The sequence below is a fragment of the Martes martes genome (genome assembly GCF_963455335.1).
Source record: "Martes martes genome assembly, chromosome: 6".
NCBI classification, from domain to species: domain Eukaryota; kingdom Metazoa; phylum Chordata; class Mammalia; order Carnivora; family Mustelidae; genus Martes; species Martes martes.
This window is the reverse complement of record NC_137893.1, coordinates 121,320,392-121,339,814: the sequence shown is the minus strand read 5'-3', so window position 1 is coordinate 121,339,814 and position 19,423 is coordinate 121,320,392. Positions and strand designations below refer to the sequence as shown.

Here is a 19,423-nt window from a genome sequence, read left to right as displayed (position 1 = left end):
GGGACTGGCCTGCCGGGAGTTGCGGGAAGGCTGGGGAGGGGGGGGCGGATATGAAAGGGGGTGGGCGGAGGATGGGGCGGGTCCTGAGCCCCTCCTTCATAGCCGCTGGGAATTAAAGGCTTCCAGACGTGCTTCCTCTCCCCCACCTGCTCCCTTCTGGGAGGGGCGGAAGTGACGTAGTATGGGGCGGGGTCTGGCCACGCACAATGGGCCATGGAGTTCTCGTTCGATGTGGATGCGCTGCTCCCGGAGCGGATCACGGTGCTGGACCAGCACCTGCGACCCCCAGCCCGCCGACCCGGAACCACAACGCCGGCCCGGTGACATCTCAAACCCGCCCCAAAGCCCTTCTCTCCTTGTTCTGAAAAACCCGGTCCAGGCACCACGCCCCCTTCTCACTGAGTAGTGACCTCTCCTTTTGTTGCCCTGGCTCGCCTGTATGGTGACTTTTGACCTTAGACTTAGTGGAATTGATGGGCACTTGCATCTGTGACCTTTCACTCCTTGGCCTGATTTGTTCTAACCAAAGGATGTGGTTGACCCGCCCTTCCTGCTTCCCCACAATAACCTCAGGGAGGAGGGAGTGTACTGTATTGAAAAGAGGTGTGGCAAAAGTTTGGGTTCCAGAAAGGTAGAGTGGAAAATCAGATTGGAGGTCTCCAAGGTAAAGGCAGAGAGTCTTAAGTGCTGAACCTGGGTTGAGGTTATGGCCAAGGTTCCCAGGACCCTCTAATTCAGTGAGTATCTGACTCTTTGTTTCCCTTTTTTTTTTTTCTGTAGTGTTGATCTGCAACAGCAAATTATGACCATTGTAGATGAATTGGGCAAGGCTTCTGCCAAGGTACTGGGGAGTCTTTAGATGGAGAAAAGGGGAGGGCCTTTCTGGGGCCTGTAGATAAGGAAAGCACAGGTCCTTTGGAACGGACTCAGAGAAAGTCTGTCTTTATCTTCCTGGCAGGCCCAGCATCTTCCTGCTCCCATCACCAGTGCATCAAGGATGCAGAGTAACCGTCATGTTATGTATGTGCTCAAAGACACTTCAGCGCGACCGTGAGTGCCAAATTCTCTTCCATCCCATACTTGATTCCTTCCTCCCCCAACCCCTCTTCCTTTTTTGACTCCCTTACAAATAGCTGCTACTAGCTTGTTTCATTATTTTCCCCATCCTACAGGGCTGGAAAAGGAGCCATTATCGGCTTCCTTAAAGTTGGATACAAGAAACTCTTTGTACTGGTGAGTATTACTACAAGCTGAGAGTTCACATCCCTTGGCTTCTGAGAATAAAAGTTCTGGACGTTGGGAGGCAGCAACGAAGTCTGGGTCCTAAAAGGTACTTGTTTTTCTTTCCCTCTTAGGATGATCGTGAGGCTCACAATGAGGTAGAACCACTTTGCATTCTGGACTTTTACATCCATGAGTCACTTCAACGCCATGGCCATGGGCGAGAACTCTTCCACTACATGTTGCAGGTGTCACTTATTTCACCAGTCTATCCAAGACAGAGATCAGTCTCCTTTGCACTAACCCCTTCCAGAGGCCCTGCCTTGTACCCTCCTGCCTGCCATGTTCCTGTATCCTCCTATTCCCTTCCCAGGCTCCTGGGTTCCTGTTGGCATGCTCTCCCCCAACCTTCTCCTACCCTGAGTCTCCTGTTCCCTGCAGAAGGAGCGAGTTGAACCACACCAACTGGCCATTGACCGACCCTCACAGAAGCTGCTTAAGTTCCTGAATAAACATTACAACCTGGAGACCACAGTCCCACAGGTTAGAGGTTTCAGAGGGTAGACCCTTACTGAGCATTTGCATTGAATCTGTTTATTTGGGGCAAAGAAGTGGCATCTTCCAAGTGCTTCTTATTCCCCATTGTATAGGATTCATTTTATACAGCTAAGCTCTTCCTTTGCCCGCCTTTTTTTTTTTCCTTTTGTGGTAATATCTCTCATTGTGCAGCTCTTTGCTGTCATCTATTTTAATTTTTCACTGTTCTGTATACCCAGTAATATGTTTGTGCTCCAGATGTAGCCAGCTCATTTGCACCTCAGTGTTTATTAAGGCCCAGAAAAATATATTTTCCTTATCCTTTGGGAGCTTTGGTCTAATATGGAGAAGGTGGTTTGTGTATAAGTAAAGACAGAATAATGTTACTAATGCTATCCATTCATTTAGTAAATATTTATTGAGCACTTGACACTGTTCTAGACACTAGGAATACTTATTGACAAAACAGATAAAAGTCTCTGCCCTTGTGGAGTTTATATTCTAGTTGGTTAGACAAACATAGCTATGACTATGTAGCATGGTTGATGATAAGTGTTCTGGAAAGATGAGAGCCACTAAGAAGGCTTGCAAGTACCACTGTGGGGATGGGTGTGCATGGGGTAGCAAGTTTAAGTGGGATAGTCAGGGAAGACCTCACTGAGAAAGTGCCATTTGAGCAATAATTTAAAGGAAGTAAGAATACAAGCCAGGTAATGGAGAGTATAGAGAGGGCATCCCAGGCAAAAGAAATGTCTAGTACAAACTCCATGAGTTAGGAATGTGCCTGAACAAGTGAATTGGCTGGCGTGGCTAGAGCAGCAGGAGTGAAGGGGAGTGTATAGATTAGAGCAGGCAGCAGTGGGGGAGGAATAATATTTCCAACCTTATAGGTTATTGTAAAGGCTTTAGTTTATGCTCTAAGTGGAAAGAGGAGAGTCATGGTAGGGATTTGAGCAGGGGGATGATAATCGGATTTACTTTAACAAGACTACTTTGGCTGTTAAGAATAGCAGTAGGCGAGGGACGCCTGGGTGGCTCAGTTGGTTAAGCGGCTGCCTTCGGCTCGGGTCATGATCCCAGCGTCCTGGGATCGAGTCCCACATCGGGCTCCTTGCTCCTCAGGGAGCCTGCTTCTCCCTCTGCCACTCTGTCTGCCTGTGCTCACTCTCTCTCTCTCTCTGACAAGTAAATAAATAAAATCTTAAAAAAAAAAAAAAAAGAATAGCAGTAGGCGAGGGGTGCCTGGGTGGCTCAGTGGGTTAAAGCCTCTGCCTTTGGCTCAGGTCATGATCTCTCAGGGTCCTGGGATCGAGCCCCGCATCAGGCTCTCTGCTCAGCAGGGAGCCTGCTTCCTCCTCTCTCTGTCTCTGCCTGCCTCTCTGCCTACTTGTGATGTCTGTCAAATAAATAAATCTTTAAGGGAAAAAAAAAAAAGAATAGCAGTGGGCGGGTGCCTGGGTGGCTCAGATGGTTGAACGTCTGCCTTTGGCTCAGGTCATGATCCTGAGGTCCTGGGATCGAGTCCCACATTGGGCTCCCTGCTCCTTGGGGAGCCTGCTTCTCCTTCTACCTCTCCCTCTCTCCCTCTCTCTCTCATGAGTAAAGAAATACAATTTTTAAAAAATAGCAGTAGTGAAGGGATGATTGGATGGTTCAGTCGGTTAAGTGTCTGCCTTCAGCTCAGGTCATGATCCTGGGGTCCTGGGATCGAGTCCTGCATCAGGCTCCTTGCATGGCATGGAGCCTGTTTCTCCCTCTGCCTGCCTTTCTCTCTCTCTCTGACAAATAAATAAAATCTTTTAAAAAAAAATAGCAGTAGCAAAGATAGAAGATAGAAAATAGATAGAAGATAGAAAAATAGCAGGAGCAAAGATAGAAGCAAGTAGACCAGTTAGGAAACAACAATCCTGGGGTGCCTGGGTGGCTCAGTCATTGGGCATCTGTCTTTGGCTCAGGTCATGATTCTAGGATCCTGGGATCAAGCCCCATATCTGGCTCCCTGCTCAGTGGGGAGCCTGCTTTTCCCTCTACCTATATATCCACCCCTTATGTTCTCGCTATTTCTCTCAAATAAATAAATTAAATCTTCTTTTAAAAAAATTTTATTTATCAATTTGATAGAGAGAGGGACAGCGAGAGAGGGAGCACAGCAGGAGTTTAGTTTATTATTTAGTTACCTGAGGCCACTGGTGATCCTAATCAGCCTTTTCCGTGCAGTGGTGGGTGGAAGACTGAATGGAGTGGGCTTTAGGAGATTGAGAAGCTAGGAAGTGGAGACACGAATAGGCCACTCTTAAATGCTGCTTTAAGGGGGGCATCTGGGTGGCTCAATCGGTTAAGCGTCTGACTCTTGATTTTGGCTCAGGTCACGATCCTCAGGGTCCTGGGATTGTGCCCTGCTGTTTATCTGGCTCCAGGCTCAACAGGATTGAGGATATCTCTCCCTTTCCCCCACTTGGCCTGCAAGCTCTTTATCTCTCAAATAAGTAAATTTTTTTTCTTTAAAGATTATATTTATTTATTTGAGAGAGAGAGAGAAAGCGCATGCAAGCACACGAGCAGGGTAACAGGCAAGGGGAGAAGCCGGCTGCCTGCTGAGCGGGGAGCCCGATGCAGGACTCGATCCCAGAACTCTGGGATCATGACCTGAGCCGAAGGCAGGTGTTTAACAGGCTGAGCCACCCAGGCGCCCCTCAAATAAGTAAATCTTAAAAAAAAAAAAAAAAATCCTGCTTTAAGGGGAACAAAGAAAGAGCAAGAGCTAGAGGGGAAAGTGGATTAAGAGAGGGTTGATTGGGGCACCTTGGGTGGCTCATTGGGTTAAGCCTCTGCCTTCTGATCAGGTCATGATCTCAGGGTCCTGGGATCAAGCCCTGCATTGGGCTGTCTGCTCAGCAGGGAGCCTGCTTCCCCCTCTTTCTCTGCCTACTTGTGATCTCTGTCAAATAAATAAATAAAATCTTAAAAAAAAAAAAAAAGAGGGTTGACTGTTTTCAGTTGGAAGAACCAACAGCATAAGAACGACTCAGTAGAGAGAAAATGTGATGATGTCAGAGAACGTAGGGGGAATTGCTGAAACAATGTCATGGGCAGGAGGGGTTGAAATTGGGTTGACAAGTTAGCCTTGGATTTGGAGCGTGGACACTTATTCCACTGTAATATGATTTGATTGTGCTTACAAAGGCATAAAGACATGGTGGTGAATGCTACCTTGGGGTGGGGATTGGGTAAAGGAAGGCTTGACAAGTTTAATCTTGAAAGGTGAATGTCATGGGGACAGTGGACAAGTAGGCAGGCTAAAATGCATTTCATATACAGGAACCAGCATGAGCAAAAGCGGATAGGCATTCAGTTATGTATGGCAGGCAGTTTGGTGTGGCAGGAATGCTGGGCATGTGCTTATTTCTGGAGGAGGGTGGGTGGGTAGACAGGGTCAAAGCAGGAAACAGGCAGGGTCTGTTTATATTTAGAATGTCTTCCCCTTGTATACTGTTCCATTAAGAGGCAGTGGAGAGCAGTGAAAGGAGCACATTATCAGGCATACCCAAGTAACTATGAGACCAAAACATTATAGAGTATAAATAATCATGTAAACAATGATTCATGAGCTCTGTGCTATCTACATGGATCGTCTCAGTGGACCCTTGTACATCTCTTTGAGATGGGTACTTCTGTTGACTGCATTGAGATTTATACAGTTTAGTGCTTTGACCAAGTTCCCATAGGTAGTAAGTAGCAGAGCAAGAATTTGAACCCATTGCCACTCTTTATTTTTTTTTTTAATGTTAAGCACTTTGGCTTTTTGTTTTTTGTTTTACTGTTTTTTAAATTTAAATTCAATTAATTAACCCATTGCCCGTTCTTTTTTTTTTTTTTTTTAAGATTTTATTTATTTCACAGACAGAGATCACAAGTAGGCAGAGAGGTAGGCAGAGAGAGAGGGGGAAGCAGCTCCCCGCCAAGCAGAGATCCCAATGCGGGGCTCGATCCCAGGACCCTGAGACCATGACCTGAGCCGAAGGCAGAGGCTTTAACCCACCGAGCCACCCAGGTGCCCCCCCCCCATTGCCCATTCTTGATGGGCAATGTATTCCTGGCTGAACTGCTACAGCTAGAATCAGGAGTCTGGGGCTTGAGGCCCAGCTCTGTCACTTGTTAGCTACTTGGCTTGGGCAGGCCATGTCTCCAAGTCTTTACTCTTTAACATAGTGACTCCAAGGATTGTTGAGAAGGCCAAATTGAATATGATACTATAATGAAATCACTCTAAGATAGTCAAATTACTAGTTATCAAAGTGGCACCCTGTCCTCGAGCATGCCTTCCCTTGACAATTCCATCCATTTGAAATGCTACTTAAAGCTTAGTTTTTCTCAGTGTTTGTATACTTAAGCCATTTGGCCTGATGTGTGTATGTATGTGTATATGTTTAAGCCTCTGTTTTGAAAGTTTTGGATGCCTCTTCCCCTCCATTACCCTGGGTCCTGGGAGAACTAAAAAGTAGGGTACAGGTTTTTGGGTTTTGAGATAAAATGCACTCTTAACTATGTAAAATACACAGTTCAGTGGTTTTTAGTATATTCACAGTGTTGTCTGATTATTCCTGGTATCTAATTCCAAAACCTTTCCATCACACAAAGGGAAACCCAGAATCATTAAGCAGTCACTTCCTGTATACACCTTTTCCCAGCCTTTGTCAGCCAGTAATCTGCTCTGTCAATTTGCTTATTCTGCACATTTTATATAAATAGAATCATACGATATGTGGCCTTTGTGTTTGCCTTTCACTTACCATAATGTTTTCAGAGGGTTCATTCATGTTGCGGCCTGTATCAGTACCACGTGCCTTTTTATGGGTGAATAGTATTCATCATATGGATATACCACATTTTGTTTATCCATTTATCAGCTGATTCAGAATTGGTTGTTTCCATGTTTTGGCTCTTATGAGTAATACTGCTATGAACATTTGTGTGCAAGATTTTGTTTGCACATATCTTTTTAGTTTTCTTTTTTAAAGATTTTATTTATTTATTTGGCAGAGAGAGAGAGATCACAAGTAGGCAGAGAGGCAGGCAGAGAGAGAGGGAGAAGCAGGCTTCCCGCTGAGCAGAGAGCCCGATGCAGGGCTTGATCCCAGGACCCTGAGATCATGACCTGATCAGAAGGCAGAGGCTTAACCCACTGAGCCACCCAGGCATCCCTAGTTTTCTTGGGTATATACCTAAGAGTGGAATTGCTGGGTCATGTGGTAATCTTTAACTTTTTGAGGAACTGACACAGTGTTTTTACACAATGACCAACATTTTACATCCTCTACCAGCAGTGTACGAGTATTCCAATTTCTCGACATCCTCACCAACATTTGTCATTTTCTTTTTTTTTTTTTTTTTAAGATTTTATTCATTGATTAGACAGAGAAAGCACAAGCAGGCAGAGGGAGAGGGAGACGCAGGCTCCCTGCCAAGCAGGGAGCCTGACTCAGGCCCCAGCCCAGTACCTGGGATCACAATCTGAGCTGAAGTTAGAGGCTTAATCGTCTGAGCCACCCAGGTGCTCCACCTTTTTTTTTTTTTTTTGATTAGCTATGTTAGTGGGTATATCACTGGAATCTCTTTGTAGTATCAATTTGCATCTCCTTGTTGACTAACGATGTTCAGCATCTTTTTAAGTGCTGATTGGCCATTTGCATATCTTAAGAGAAATGTTTATTCAAGTACTATGCCAACTTTTTTTTTTTAAAGTAGATTCCACACCCAGCCTGGAGCCCAACATAGGGCTTGAACTCATGACCCTGATGAGATCAGGACCTGAAATGAGAGCAAGAGCCAGATACTTAACAAACTGAGCTACCCAGGCACCCTCCTTGTGCTTATTTTTAAAGTGTGTTCTCTATTCTTGACTTGTAATTGTTCTTTAGATAGTCTAGATATAATGCCCCTATCAGGTGTATGATTTGCAATTATTTTTTCCTATTCTGTGGGTTTTTTCATTTTTCTAAATTTTTTTTTTAAGATTTTTTATTTATTTATTAATCAGAGAGAGAGAAAGAGAGAGCGCGAGCGAGCGCACAGGCAGACAGAGTGGCAAGCAGAGGCAGAGGGTAAAGCAGGCTCCCCGCCGAGCAAGGAGCCCGATGCGGGACTCGATCCCAGGATGCTGGGATCATGACCTGAGCCGAAGGCAGCCGCTTAACCAACTGAGCCACCCAGGCGTCCCGGTTTTTTCATTTTTCTAAATAATTTTGTGTATTTCTTTTTTTTTTAAAGATTTTATTTATTTATTTGAAAGACAGAAAGACAGCAAGAGAGGGAATACAAGGAGGAGGAGTGAGAGAGGGAGGAGCAGGCTTCCCACTGAGCTGGGAGCACCATGCAGGACTCAGTCCCAGAACCCTGGGATCTTGACCTGAGCCGAAGGCAGGGGGCCAATGACTGAGCCACCTAGGGGCCCCAGTTTTTTCATTTTCTTTTCAAAAGATTTTTTTTATTATTTGACAGAGACACAGCGAGATAGGGAACACAAACAGGGGGAGTGGGAGAGGGAGAAGCAGGCTTCCTGTGGAACAGAGAGCCTGATGTGGGGGTTGATCCCAGGATTCTGGGATCATGACCTGAGCCAAAGGCGGATGCTTAATGACTGAGCCACCCAGGCGCCCCGTTTTTTCATTTTCTTGAATGTCTTTGGAAGTACAAAAGTTTTGCTTTTGGTGAAGTATGGTTTGTTTTTTTTTCTTCTGTCACTTGTGCTTTGGTGTCATATTTAAGAAACAATTGCCTAATCTGGGTCATGAAGATTTTCCCGTTTCTTTCTTTTTTTTTTTTTAGAGAGAGTGCACAAGGAGGGTGGGGGCGCAGAGGGAGAGAATCTTAAGCAGTCTCCTAGCTGAGCACGGAGCCTGATTCAGGAGTGGTCTCACGACCCTGAGATCATGACCTGAGCTGAAACCAAGAGTTAGATGCTCAACCGACTGAGCCACTGAGACAATCCCCCTCCATGTTTCCTTCTAAGAGTTTCATAGTTTTAGCTCTTGACACTTAGATCTTTGTGGTGCCTGGCTGGCTCAGTCGGAAGAGCCTGTGACTCTTGATCCTCTAAGTTGTGAGTTTGAGCCCCACATTGAATGCAGAGATTACTTAAATAAACATTAAAAAAAAATTTTAAACCCAAAACATTTAGGGTCTTTGACCTGGTCAAAATTGTTTTTGTCTGATGTGAGTTAGAGGTCCACATTCATTATCTTACATGTGAATATTCAGTTGTCCAAGCACCATTTGTTAAAGGAAGCTGTTTTTCCCCCATTGAATCATCTTGGCACATCCCTTGAAAACTGACTGTAGACACATGGGTTTTTTTCTGGGCTCTATTCATGCTCTTGGTCTGTATGTCTCTCTTTTGGCTTCTTCAATACCATTTTGATAACCATACCTTGTAGGAAATTCTGAGATCAGGAAGTATGAATCCCCCAAGATTGTTTTGGCTATTTGAGGTCCTTTGTAATTCTGTATCAACTTTTAGGATCAGTTTATCAGGGTCTGAGTTTTTAACTGAGTCTGTTAACAAGGACAGGAAGGCTGGCTTTTGTTCATCCCACTGTGGTTTTTCTGGGACAAGGTTCTGTCCCCATGTAGTTGTGAATGGCTGAATGAACAACTATATTTTACTTGTCTCATCTTATAGGTCAACAACTTTGTGATCTTCGAAGGCTTCTTTGCCCATCAACATCGTAAGTTTTGTCACCTTGTATATGTTGGCCAAGTAGTTGGGGTGAGGGGAAGGAAAGAGGTGGATTCTTGATCCCACTAGCCCCCTTACTGAGGGGCACCACCGCTTCCTTCCTCACAGGGCCCCCTGCTCCCTCCCTGAGAGCATCTCGACACTCTCGCGCTGCTGCGGTTGATCCTACACCCGCTGGTAAAGCTGCAGTGAATGGGTGGAACTGTAGGCCATGGTGGCTAGCTCCTCTGGAAGCCACAGGGAGCACAGTGCGATTATGGGCAATTTGGGAAAATTCTAAAACAGCCCAAGTCCCAGCAGTTGTTACCCATCTGCTTTTGCCCTCATGAGCTTAGTACTTCTTAGGCTTGTCAGAACTTTTAACTGAGTGAGCTCATCGGGAGCCTGTTTGATGATTGATATTTATGGCGTCTCTTGCCGCTTCAGGTCCATCAAAGTAGGCCAGGGTCATATTCCTTTGCAGACCCCTCAGGTTTCTGTCAGTTGAGGGATAGACAAGTGCGGCCACCCCTTCCATTTCCAGTTATAGAATAGTGACACGAATGGTCCAAAGTTTAAATATTAGTTTTAGAAAATAACGCTCAGAATTTATGATATTTCCAACAAAATAATGAAATTGATCTGGAGAAACCAAATCTAGGAGGTATTGAAATGCTCCCCAGGCTCCCCATTCCATCCTTATATACACACACTCCCTGCCAATCTGAGCCCCACTCCTCCTTCCTCACTGCCTCTCACGGGTAGAGATACACAGCTTGCACAGAAGTGTTCCCTTGCTGAGCTGGCCTTGTGGCTAGCTCTTACCTCCTCCATGGCCAGGAAAGGGAGTAACCACCACTCAAAGAACAATCTGTTACCATTTACTAGCTTTGACCAGTGTCAGGGAGGCAATTCATATCCATGACTCACTTTGCTTGCCAAGGCTTCCCCCATCCCGCTCCTGCTTACTACAGGCTATGAGAGGGAGTGAGAGCCAACAAGGACAGTGAGGACCCAAGTCCACAGGGGAAGGGACCATGGATAAAGCCTAAGTGGATTTGCTGAGCAGTCTCTCATTTGCCACACACAATAGAGAACCTCTTGAGAGGGAAAGGGAGGGAGCAAATAGAAGAGCGAGGGGACAGGAAGCAGAGCTTTGCGTATGTTAGCCTCCCATTTACTGTGCTAACTCCAAATGTCTTTGTTTTCTCCTCAAACTTTGTTTTTCCTAATAAAGCTTAAATCTTGCCCTGGAAGGAGAGGTTCTGCCCTACCCCAGCCTCCCCTGATCTCTCCAAAGCAATTCCTAATTAACCAAGGACTTTGTCCATCTCATCTAGAGGGACTTGGGGTCCTCGTTGGCCCGGCTGGGACCATTCCACTGCCCCAGAATCCCAGGGGGGCGTGACAGCACCCACTGACAGTAAGAGCTTGCCTCCCTTAGCCAACTTTCTCCTGCATCTCCCAAGTCCCAGAGTCTCCCCCTGGAACTTTTCCCCCAACTCTGCATTTGGCCTATTCCTTCTGGCTCCCCTCAAAAGTGCTCCAGCATTTCCCCTGAATTCCCTCTTGGTGTGAAGGCATTGCCACAGGGCTTCTGCGATGGAGCTGAACTGAATTTTCTCCTTCCCCAGGAGGAAATGTGGTGTCAGGGAGCAGAGGTTCGGGGTCAAGGGGGTAGTGGCTGGGAGGAGGGGTGCAGAGTATGTCTTCTAATGCTTACCTTGTCTGTGTGCTCTCCACTGCCAGCTCCAGCAAGAAAGCTGCCACCCAAGAGAGCAGAGGGAGACATTAAGCCATATTCCTCTAGTGACCGAGAATGTAAGACTGGGGTAGGGTGGCTGGGCTTGGGGGCCTTAACCCAGAAGGATTAGTTCTCTCTAAAGGCTCTGATTTCTCTTTTTTCTACCCAAATCTTTACTGTCATCACTCTCTTCTCCTTTTTCTTCTTTCTCCATCTTGCTCTGTATTTTCCCTCTTGCCAGTTCTGAAGGTAGCTGTGGAGCCTCCTTGGCCCCTAAACAGGGCCCCTCGCCGTGCCACGCCTCCAGCCCACCCACCCCCCCGCTCCAGCAGCCTGGGAAACTCACCAGAACGGGGTCCCCTCCGCCCCTTTGTGCCAGAGCAGGAGTTGCTGCGTTCCCTGCGCCTCTGCCCCCCACACCCTACCGCCCGCCTTCTGCTTGCTACCGACCCTGGGGGCAGCCCAGCCCAACGTCGGCGCACCAGGTAATAGGAGTTGGAGGGTTAGGGAGCCTCAGAACTGTCAGAGAGGGTGTTAGCAATGGCAAAGAGGAGTTTGAATCTGCCAGAGGTGTGAAGCAGTAGGACAGGTGGATTGGAGAGTCCTGAAACCTTTTGAGAAGAATATATTGGACCAGATTTATGGGAGCAGTCTGGAAGTAAATTACATGAAGTAGAATAGTACTTTATATGGACTCTAGTTTTGTTGTTGTTGTTTTAAGATTTTATTTATTTGACAGAGAGATCACAAGTAGGCAGAGAGGCAGGCAGAGGGGGAGGGGGAGGCAGGGTCCCTGCTGAGCAGAGAGCCAGACGTGGGGCTCCATCCCAAGACCCTGAGATCATGACCTGAGCAGGGCGGGGGCTTAACCCACGGAGCCACCCAGGCTAGTTTAAAAACTAGGGACTCTAGTTTTTAAAGTGAGAGATGGGAGGAAAGATAGGAAGAACATATCCATTGGGTGGGGGGGACTGAGTCTCTCAGATTGGGGAAATCTTGGTTTCATGCTTACTGGGAAAATGCAATGTTTCTGACCGTTTGGGGAGCCACTGGCCTCATGTTACTGCTTTGTATAGCAGGAACCCGTCCCAGCAAATGGAGTGGGTATCTCCTTGATTTCTCTCCCTAGCTTTCTCTTCACTTCTGACTTCTCTGTTTTTCTCTCTCCCCCGTTTTCCCTTTCCCTTTCTCCTGTCCATAACACCCTTCCACAGTTCCCTTCCCCGCTCTGATGAGAGTCGATACTGACAGATAGTTACCCTCTTCCCTCCCTGGGAGACCTGGGGTAGGCAGAGCTCCCTCTCCCTGAGAACCCCACATCCACTCTTCCATTGTAGTCCCCAGGTTCCAGTGGAAACTGACAGAGCTTGTAGGATTCCCTCTTCCTCTTTCTTGGGCAAAGATGTTATTAGGGTCCCAGATGGGCTAATACTTTGTAGCTTTTCTTATGTAGAAAGCACGCCTTCTTTCCTAAGTGGGCTTTGAACACTCCCACAGATAGCCTGATTCGCTGCCAGATCCCGTGGTTGGGTGGCTCATACTCATTACCCAGAGAAGCACATTCTTGCTTGCTGTTAGACTCTGGAACACCTTGGAAGGTCTAAGGGCCTCCTCTGCCAGGGAAACGTTTTAAAGAGTCTTGTCCATGGAATAAATCCCATAGTCCTTCTACAGCATTACTGGTGGCTCTAATACTGTTTTGTGCTCTCTACCACACTTAACCTTCTTAGCCTGGTGAAGCCAACCGATGAGCTCTGCTTCAGAGCAGTTCAGTGATAAAGGACAGGGTCTTAAGACGACCAGGTCCCCAAAGGGATCCACTCAACATTGCCAAACTTTTAATCTCCCCACATTTTGTATACGTGTCCGGGAACGCCCAAACTGATGTCTGCTTTGAGGCTCTAAAGACTTCCCACACTTCTAAAGATACTACCACTTTCCCTAGATCCAGATTCTGTGAGGGAATTGTTTCTTGGCAGTAGATCCCATTTAGTATCCTGGGGTCACTCTTAGCCATGTTTCAGAACAAGCCCTGAGTCTCAAGTATCTGTTAGCTTCTGGGATCCCCTCTTGCATACACCCTACCCCAGTAGCTAGATGATGATATATTCCAGTCTTGTGAGATTTTCTTGAGGTGGTATGGGAACTCTTCCTCTGGCCTGCCTTCTTTTCCTCCATAGCAAGAACCTTCCCTGCTCCATACCCAGGGTATGGAACATCTTCACCCTCCCTACTCTGAATGTGTGGTAGATCAGATACCCCTACTGTGTTCCCCCATCCCAGTACTTGGGAGCAGGATCTCCCTCTCTCCCAACTCCTTTTCCTTCTCCTTTTCAGTGTTGTCTGAATAAAGTGTGCATTCTTTTGTGTTTTTTAAATGGACATTTTCAATGAAAAAAAAAATCAAAAAACCCCCAAACTTCAGGTCTCAGTCTCATTTGTGTGTCACCTGATTTTTTTCCTGGGATCCCTGGCCCTCTGATTCTCCTTACCTTTGTGACCTGCTGGATCTTAATGCAGATTCTGTCTCCTGTAATGTAGTCGCTGGATCTCTCTGTATAGGCTGCTAGATGTACTCCCCCATTGCCTCCAGAAATCTCCAGCTCTCCACAGTGATGTCTACCCTTTAGCCTAGACCAGCCATTGCTGAAATGTCAATATTTACCAACATCTCTGGGATCTACTCATTGCCTCCTGACTATTCCCTGGATTCCGCTTCCCACTCTGATTTCCTGCCCCCAGCACCACCCTTGGACCTCTCTCAAGACAATTCCTTTTCCTCCTGAATTCAGCCTTGTCAATCCCTATTTCCCTCTGGTCTGACGTATCCTATAATTTAAAGTAACCATGTTTTTCGAAACCAAACACCAGGGCACCTGGTCCAACAAACTTTTTTGCCTGAGTCTGGTTTTCTGGCATAACTTCAATCACATTTACCGTTACTTTTAACACGTTAGAACTAATATCAAAAAAACCAGGACTACTCCAGAGAAATCTTGGAGTATGAAATGGGCTCCCTTCCCTTTTCTGAGGCACAGCTTAGTTTAAAACCCCATAGGAATGGTAATCACCTTTCTCTTTCTCCTGTATTATTCCTTTCATTCCTCTCCTCTGATTCCTTCATACCCACTCATCTTTCTTCCTATAGCCTCTTCCCCATCATCTCCCATTTCTTCTACAGGGGGGCTCCCCCAGGGCTGGTAGCCCAAAGCTGCTGCTACAGCCGCCATGGGGGGCTGAATTCCTCATCCCCCAATACAGGTAAGTATTCATCCCTCCTTACCCTCAAATCAGGCCATTTTGATTATCTACTCCGGTCTTCCCATGCACATGCCTGGTGTTTTCATAGGCAACCAAGAATCAAAGCAGGGGGAACAGGACAGAGAGAATAGGTGAGGTCTGAACCCCTCCCCTACCAGCCTCCCACCACCTCTGACTCCTTTTCCTAACATCACTCTCAGCTCCTTTCTCCTCTGAACACCAGCTCCTCCCACAGATTGTTCTACCTCACAACCTAATACTCTGAAACGCTCTTTCCCCATAGGTTCAACTGGTGCTTACCTTTGGTACTGTCTGAGGGGTTTCAAATTTGGACGTAGCCCTAATGGTTTCAGCCTCATACTCCCATCATATGTCCTATTCTACATCAGGGCCAGACCTTGAAGAGTCTGATCTTAATTGCCACTTTAGTATCCCTATAACCCATTCTCCATCTCCCTCCTACCTACCAGGTCTGCCAACGAGGAGCAGGTCTTGTCACAGGCTGGGTCTGGGGAAGAACACATGCACACAGTTCCTCCACAGGCCCAGGCCCTACCAGCCCAGGCCTGGACAATGGGTGGGAACATATTCAACGCCAGGTTCATTCGAAACTTGCAGGACCTTCGCAGCACCAGGCCTTGGTGACCGCAACCCCCGCTTACACCTTCAAAGTCAGTATTCTCACTATAGGAGGTAGCCAAAGCCCGCCCTCATAATGGATGTATTCATTCATTCGTTCATTCATTCACTCAGCAGCCTTTATCAATGCAAAGTCATTTGTATTTTATTTTTAACCAGTAGTAATTTAACCAGAGTAATAAAAGTATTTATTTTTATCATGAGAGCTGCTGGAAGTTGTCATTATTTTCAATCCCACCCCTCGCTCTTCGTGTACCTGGTTCAGGCCCATTATCCCCCAGCTTTTTGCGCAAGTGCTACAAGTAAAACAGCCCTGTTCACCGGGACCTAATTTACTGCGCAAGCGCGCTTAGAGCCTCGTGAGCCGGCAAGCGCAAGCGCACTCACTGCAGACGAATGTCTCATCAACCCCTTGGAACCCTCTGCAGTGCGCAAGCGCGCAACATCTCCGTTTCCCTCTCTCCAGCCCCTTCACACACACCCCCCTCCCCCTTTCCCCTTCAAGAAGCCGGCTCCGGGGCGCGCTCACCCCTGTGAGGAGGCCAGAGGCCGGACACTGGAGGCGCTGTCTCCGCTCCCGTTAGATCATGTACCAGCCCAGCCGGGGGGCGGCCCGGCGTCTCGGCCCCTGCCTCCGCACTTACCAGGCTCGCCCCCAGGTGAGAGCAGAGGGGAAACAGGAGGGGAGGAGAGGGGGCGGGGAGAGACCCTCCTCAGAGTCGGCGTGTGGGGCGGAGCGCGCGCCCCGTCCGCGCAGGCGCAATGCCGTCCAACGCCCTTCTCACCTGTGCAGGGCGGCGCGTGGAGGGGCTAGGGGTCGCGGGGGCTCGGAGGAGCGCACAGTCGGGCGTGGGTGCATACGATGTTGGTTCTCCCGCGTCTCGGGTGTGCAGGCGGCGTTGAAGCAGGGACGGCGGGGCGCGGCCGCATTTCGCCGGCGTTTCCGCGGTTACCTGTGCATGGAGGTGATTTGAAGGACAAGGGGCGGAGAGGTTCGCAGCCTGGCCGCGGAGCCGCCCCAGAATTCCCAGATCCCGAACAGACAGACCTGCGGGCCGCCCTGTGCAGCCCGCGTATCTTACACCGGGATAGCGGTCAGGACGGAAAGGCCGGCCTGGGTGGATCTGGTTCTAGCCCCTGCGCCCGGCAGGGCAAAATGGCCACGCCCCCAGCGGAGACGGCGCCTTGGGGCCGGTGGTACTCCCCGCACCGCCCGCCAGCCTTCCCGGAAGTGAGACAGCCCCGCAGGGGTTCCTTGAGAGCGAAGGACTCAGGCGAGGCCTGACTTTGGGTGACCTCCCGCCCATCGCACTTTCAACGTCGGTAAACCAGGCGACTTGAAGCCCAGCCTTTAACGGTCTCCTCGGCTTATTTATGTGATTAGCGGAGCCCGAAATGATAGTAGCTTACATTTACATACTACTTTATAGATGACGAAGTTATATTTACATTTATTATGTCCGATAGTCCTCGTAACAGTTCAGTGTAGCTTCATCGTCCTTGTGTATAAGAGGACATTTATAAGAAATAGGCATAGGGAATGAGGGTGCCCAAGGTAATCAGAGCTCAGAGAAATGTCCCCTGCTTACAGCTGGATGTTTTTTTTTCTATCACACACTTCATGGTGGAGTTGTGTTACCGACCACGTCATTTCATCCACATTTACACTAAAATCTGTTGCTCCATTCCTTTGTTCATTTTTCAAAATACTAGGATTTTTTCTGTAAGATCACAATAGTGTTGTGATCTTAAACTAATGTTTTGGGGAGGTACTTGTACCTGTGTCACAGGAAACTTCCTGTTTTCAGAAGAGATAAAGTTGAATTCATCCCATTTTCCTCCTGTCAGGAGGAGCAGGTGGGATTGGAAGCATATTAATGAACAGAGTTTAGATGAGGGGGCATCAGTCAGCTAGATTCTTATCTTTTTCCTTTTATTATTCCTCCTTAGGACCAGCCTTCTCCACGGACTCTACCATTCCCACCCCTGTGGCCCCCCTCCACAACAGCCACTTCTCCATCTTCTCTTCTCTGGTCTCCCCCGCCCCCACACCCTCCGATCTGGCTGCTTCCCCGGGCTCCTCCACTACATCTCCCTCAGATCCACGCCCTCAGCTCACCATGGGTGGTTCTCCCTCCAGGAAAGCGGGAGGAGGGACCGGGACCTGAGATGCATAGTGGCTGCCTGGATGGGCTTAGGAGCCTATTTGAGGGACCTCCCTGCCCCTGTCCTGGGGCTTTGATACCTTTCCAAGCCCCAGGGACCTCTCGCCCTTCCCCTGCCACTCCATCAGGAGATCCAAGTATGGAGGAGCACCTGGCTGTCATGTATGAGAGACTAAGACAAGAGGTAAGTCAGCTTGAAAGTGGCCTCCATCTGCAGTGAGAAGGGATGTAGATAGTACCTGGAAATAGAGGGCTAGTTGACTGGATTTCTTGGAATTATGAGACAGGCATATAAACATTTCCCAAGAAAAAAATATTTTTCAGTTTGGATTTAAGGGAAGTTAAATATGGGATGAGATGACTTTTTACTCAGAGGGGAGTAAAGAAGCATCAAAGAGAAAACTGAGAAGTAGGATCATCTTTTCTTTCCTACTGGGCTGATGCCATCTTCTTCCACCCAGCTTCCCAATCTCTTCCTTCACTCCCACGACTATACTCTCTACTCATCGGATGTGGAATTCATCAATGAGATCCTGAACATCCGTACCAAGTGAGAATCCAGGCACGGGTAGGGCCTTGGGGAGGAAAAGCACCATGTGCTTTCTACTTGATCTTTTTCATTTACCAGAGAATGTCCTGCCACCTCTCACAACTGTTTTCCCGTTCCCCAGACAGAGGCCAGTTTGGTTTTCTGATTATGCCATCATGAGCGATCTTTCCCATCCCTTCTTCCCAGGGGCCGGACATGGTACATTCTGTCACTGACCTTCTGCCGCTTCCTGGCCTGGAACTATTTTGCACAGCTTCGGTTGGAGGTCCTACAGCTGACCCGCCACCCAGAGAATTGGACCCTGCAAGCCCGCTGGCGCCTTGTGGGGCTGCCCATCCACATGCTCTTTCTGCGTTTCTACAAGCGAGACAAGGAAGAGCTTTATCGGTAAGAGAAGTGAGAAAAGATCCAATCGGTTTCCTAATCCTACCTTTAGGACTCTGATCTAGTCTTCCAGACCATCCTTGATCTACTGTGACTTGACTGCAGCCTCCTTGAGAGCAGGGATTTTGTTTTCTCTACTGGGAATCAGGGACATTGAATGTGTTAAGAAACCTCTAGACTCAGTTTTTTGGTGTACATTATGTGGCACATCATAGTCATTCAAGTATTTATTGAACAAATGAAAATTCCTAGTAAGTTGAGCTTCATAATCTTAGGTAGAGTATTTAGTAAATTTCTGGCATAGAATAGAATCCCAGGAAATTGTTAGGTTTGGCCCAAACCAGTGATTCTCAAACTTTGCTGCAAAAATCATCTAAGGATCTTTAAAGTTTAAATACTGGTACCAGACATTCAGATTTAAGTGGGACAGGGTACAACCTGGGCATCAGTTTTTGAGTTCTCCTCATCTACATCTACTGTGTAGCAAAATTTAGGAACTACTGGTTTAAACAAATGCTTGAACTAAACTTTGGGACTAGTCACCTCCCTCAGTAAGCCTCTTTTTCCCTTCATCAGGACCTATGATGCCTATTCCACCTTCTACCTGAATTCCAATGGCCTCATTTGTCGTCATCGCCTAGACAAAGTAAGTCCTTAGGCTGGATGGGGATGGGTGAAGGTGTAGAACATCCCACCAACTAGCCTTAACCTCTGTCCCTGCAGCTGATGCCTTCACACTCAGCCCCAACGCCTGTGAAGAAGCTGCTAGTGGGAGCCCTGGTGACTCTGGGACTGTCAGAGCCAGAACCCAACTTACACCTGTGTTCTAAGACCTGATCCAGGAACTGGGGTAGAGGCAGCACTGAAGACTTTGCTATATACGCACAAGAGGAAGGGGTGGAGGGGGCCTAGAATCTCAGGAGCCAGCTTCCTCCCCTCTTTACTCTTCCTTTTTTGCCATCTCATGCTGTGTAAAGCTGCTGTATAATTTAACTTGTAAATAATAAAGTCTAAGTGAATATATGAGAATTTCCATGTCACTTTCTCTGCATCTCAAAAGTTCCCATAAGCTTGGGACACCTGGCTGGCTCAGTCGGTAGAGCATAGGACTCTTGATTCTCGGGGTTGTGAGTTTAAGCCCCATGCTGAGCATGGAGCCTACTTAAAATAATAATTTTCTCTTTCTCTCAAATCTTTTTTTAAAAATA

The 19,423-nt window shown here is 47.5% G+C and overlaps 2 protein-coding genes across 8 annotated transcripts; both read left to right on the top strand.

Moving 5' to 3' along the window:
• Positions 1-173: 173 nt before the first annotated feature.
• On the top strand, positions 174-15,320 carry ATAT1 (alpha tubulin acetyltransferase 1; the record flags this gene model as incomplete). Of its 6 annotated transcripts, XM_080806788.1 has the most annotated exons (13): positions 174-320; positions 781-841; positions 959-1,050; positions 1,173-1,233; positions 1,356-1,469; positions 1,663-1,764; positions 9,437-9,482; positions 9,602-9,670; positions 11,222-11,293; positions 11,458-11,701; positions 14,398-14,477; positions 14,566-14,608; positions 14,948-15,320. In XM_080806788.1, exons 1-13 carry the CDS (start codon positions 214-216, stop codon positions 15,120-15,122), a joined length of 1,266 nt encoding a protein of 421 aa, XP_080662914.1. In that variant the 5' UTR covers positions 174-213. The 6 variants fall into 6 exon arrangements, with proteins under 6 accessions (XP_080662914.1, XP_080662915.1, XP_080662919.1 ...); XM_080806789.1 differs by lacking the exon at positions 9,602-9,670 and having other exon boundaries at positions 14,948-15,318; XM_080806793.1 differs by lacking the exon at positions 14,566-14,608 and having other exon boundaries at positions 14,948-15,174.
• A 157-nt stretch (positions 15,321-15,477) lies between these two features.
• LOC308344916 (uncharacterized protein C6orf136 homolog) lies at positions 15,478-19,416 on the top strand. 2 transcript variants are annotated; one of them, XM_080806795.1, is made up of 6 exons: positions 15,478-15,775; positions 17,067-17,465; positions 17,743-17,831; positions 18,018-18,218; positions 18,792-18,861; positions 18,939-19,416. In XM_080806795.1, exons 1-6 carry the CDS (start codon positions 15,704-15,706, stop codon positions 19,050-19,052), a joined length of 945 nt encoding a protein of 314 aa, XP_080662921.1. In that variant the 5' UTR covers positions 15,478-15,703; the 3' UTR covers positions 19,053-19,416. The 2 variants fall into 2 exon arrangements, with proteins under 2 accessions (XP_080662921.1, XP_080662920.1); XM_080806794.1 differs by having other exon boundaries at positions 15,582-16,081.
• The last annotated feature ends 7 nt before the right edge of the window (positions 19,417-19,423 follow it).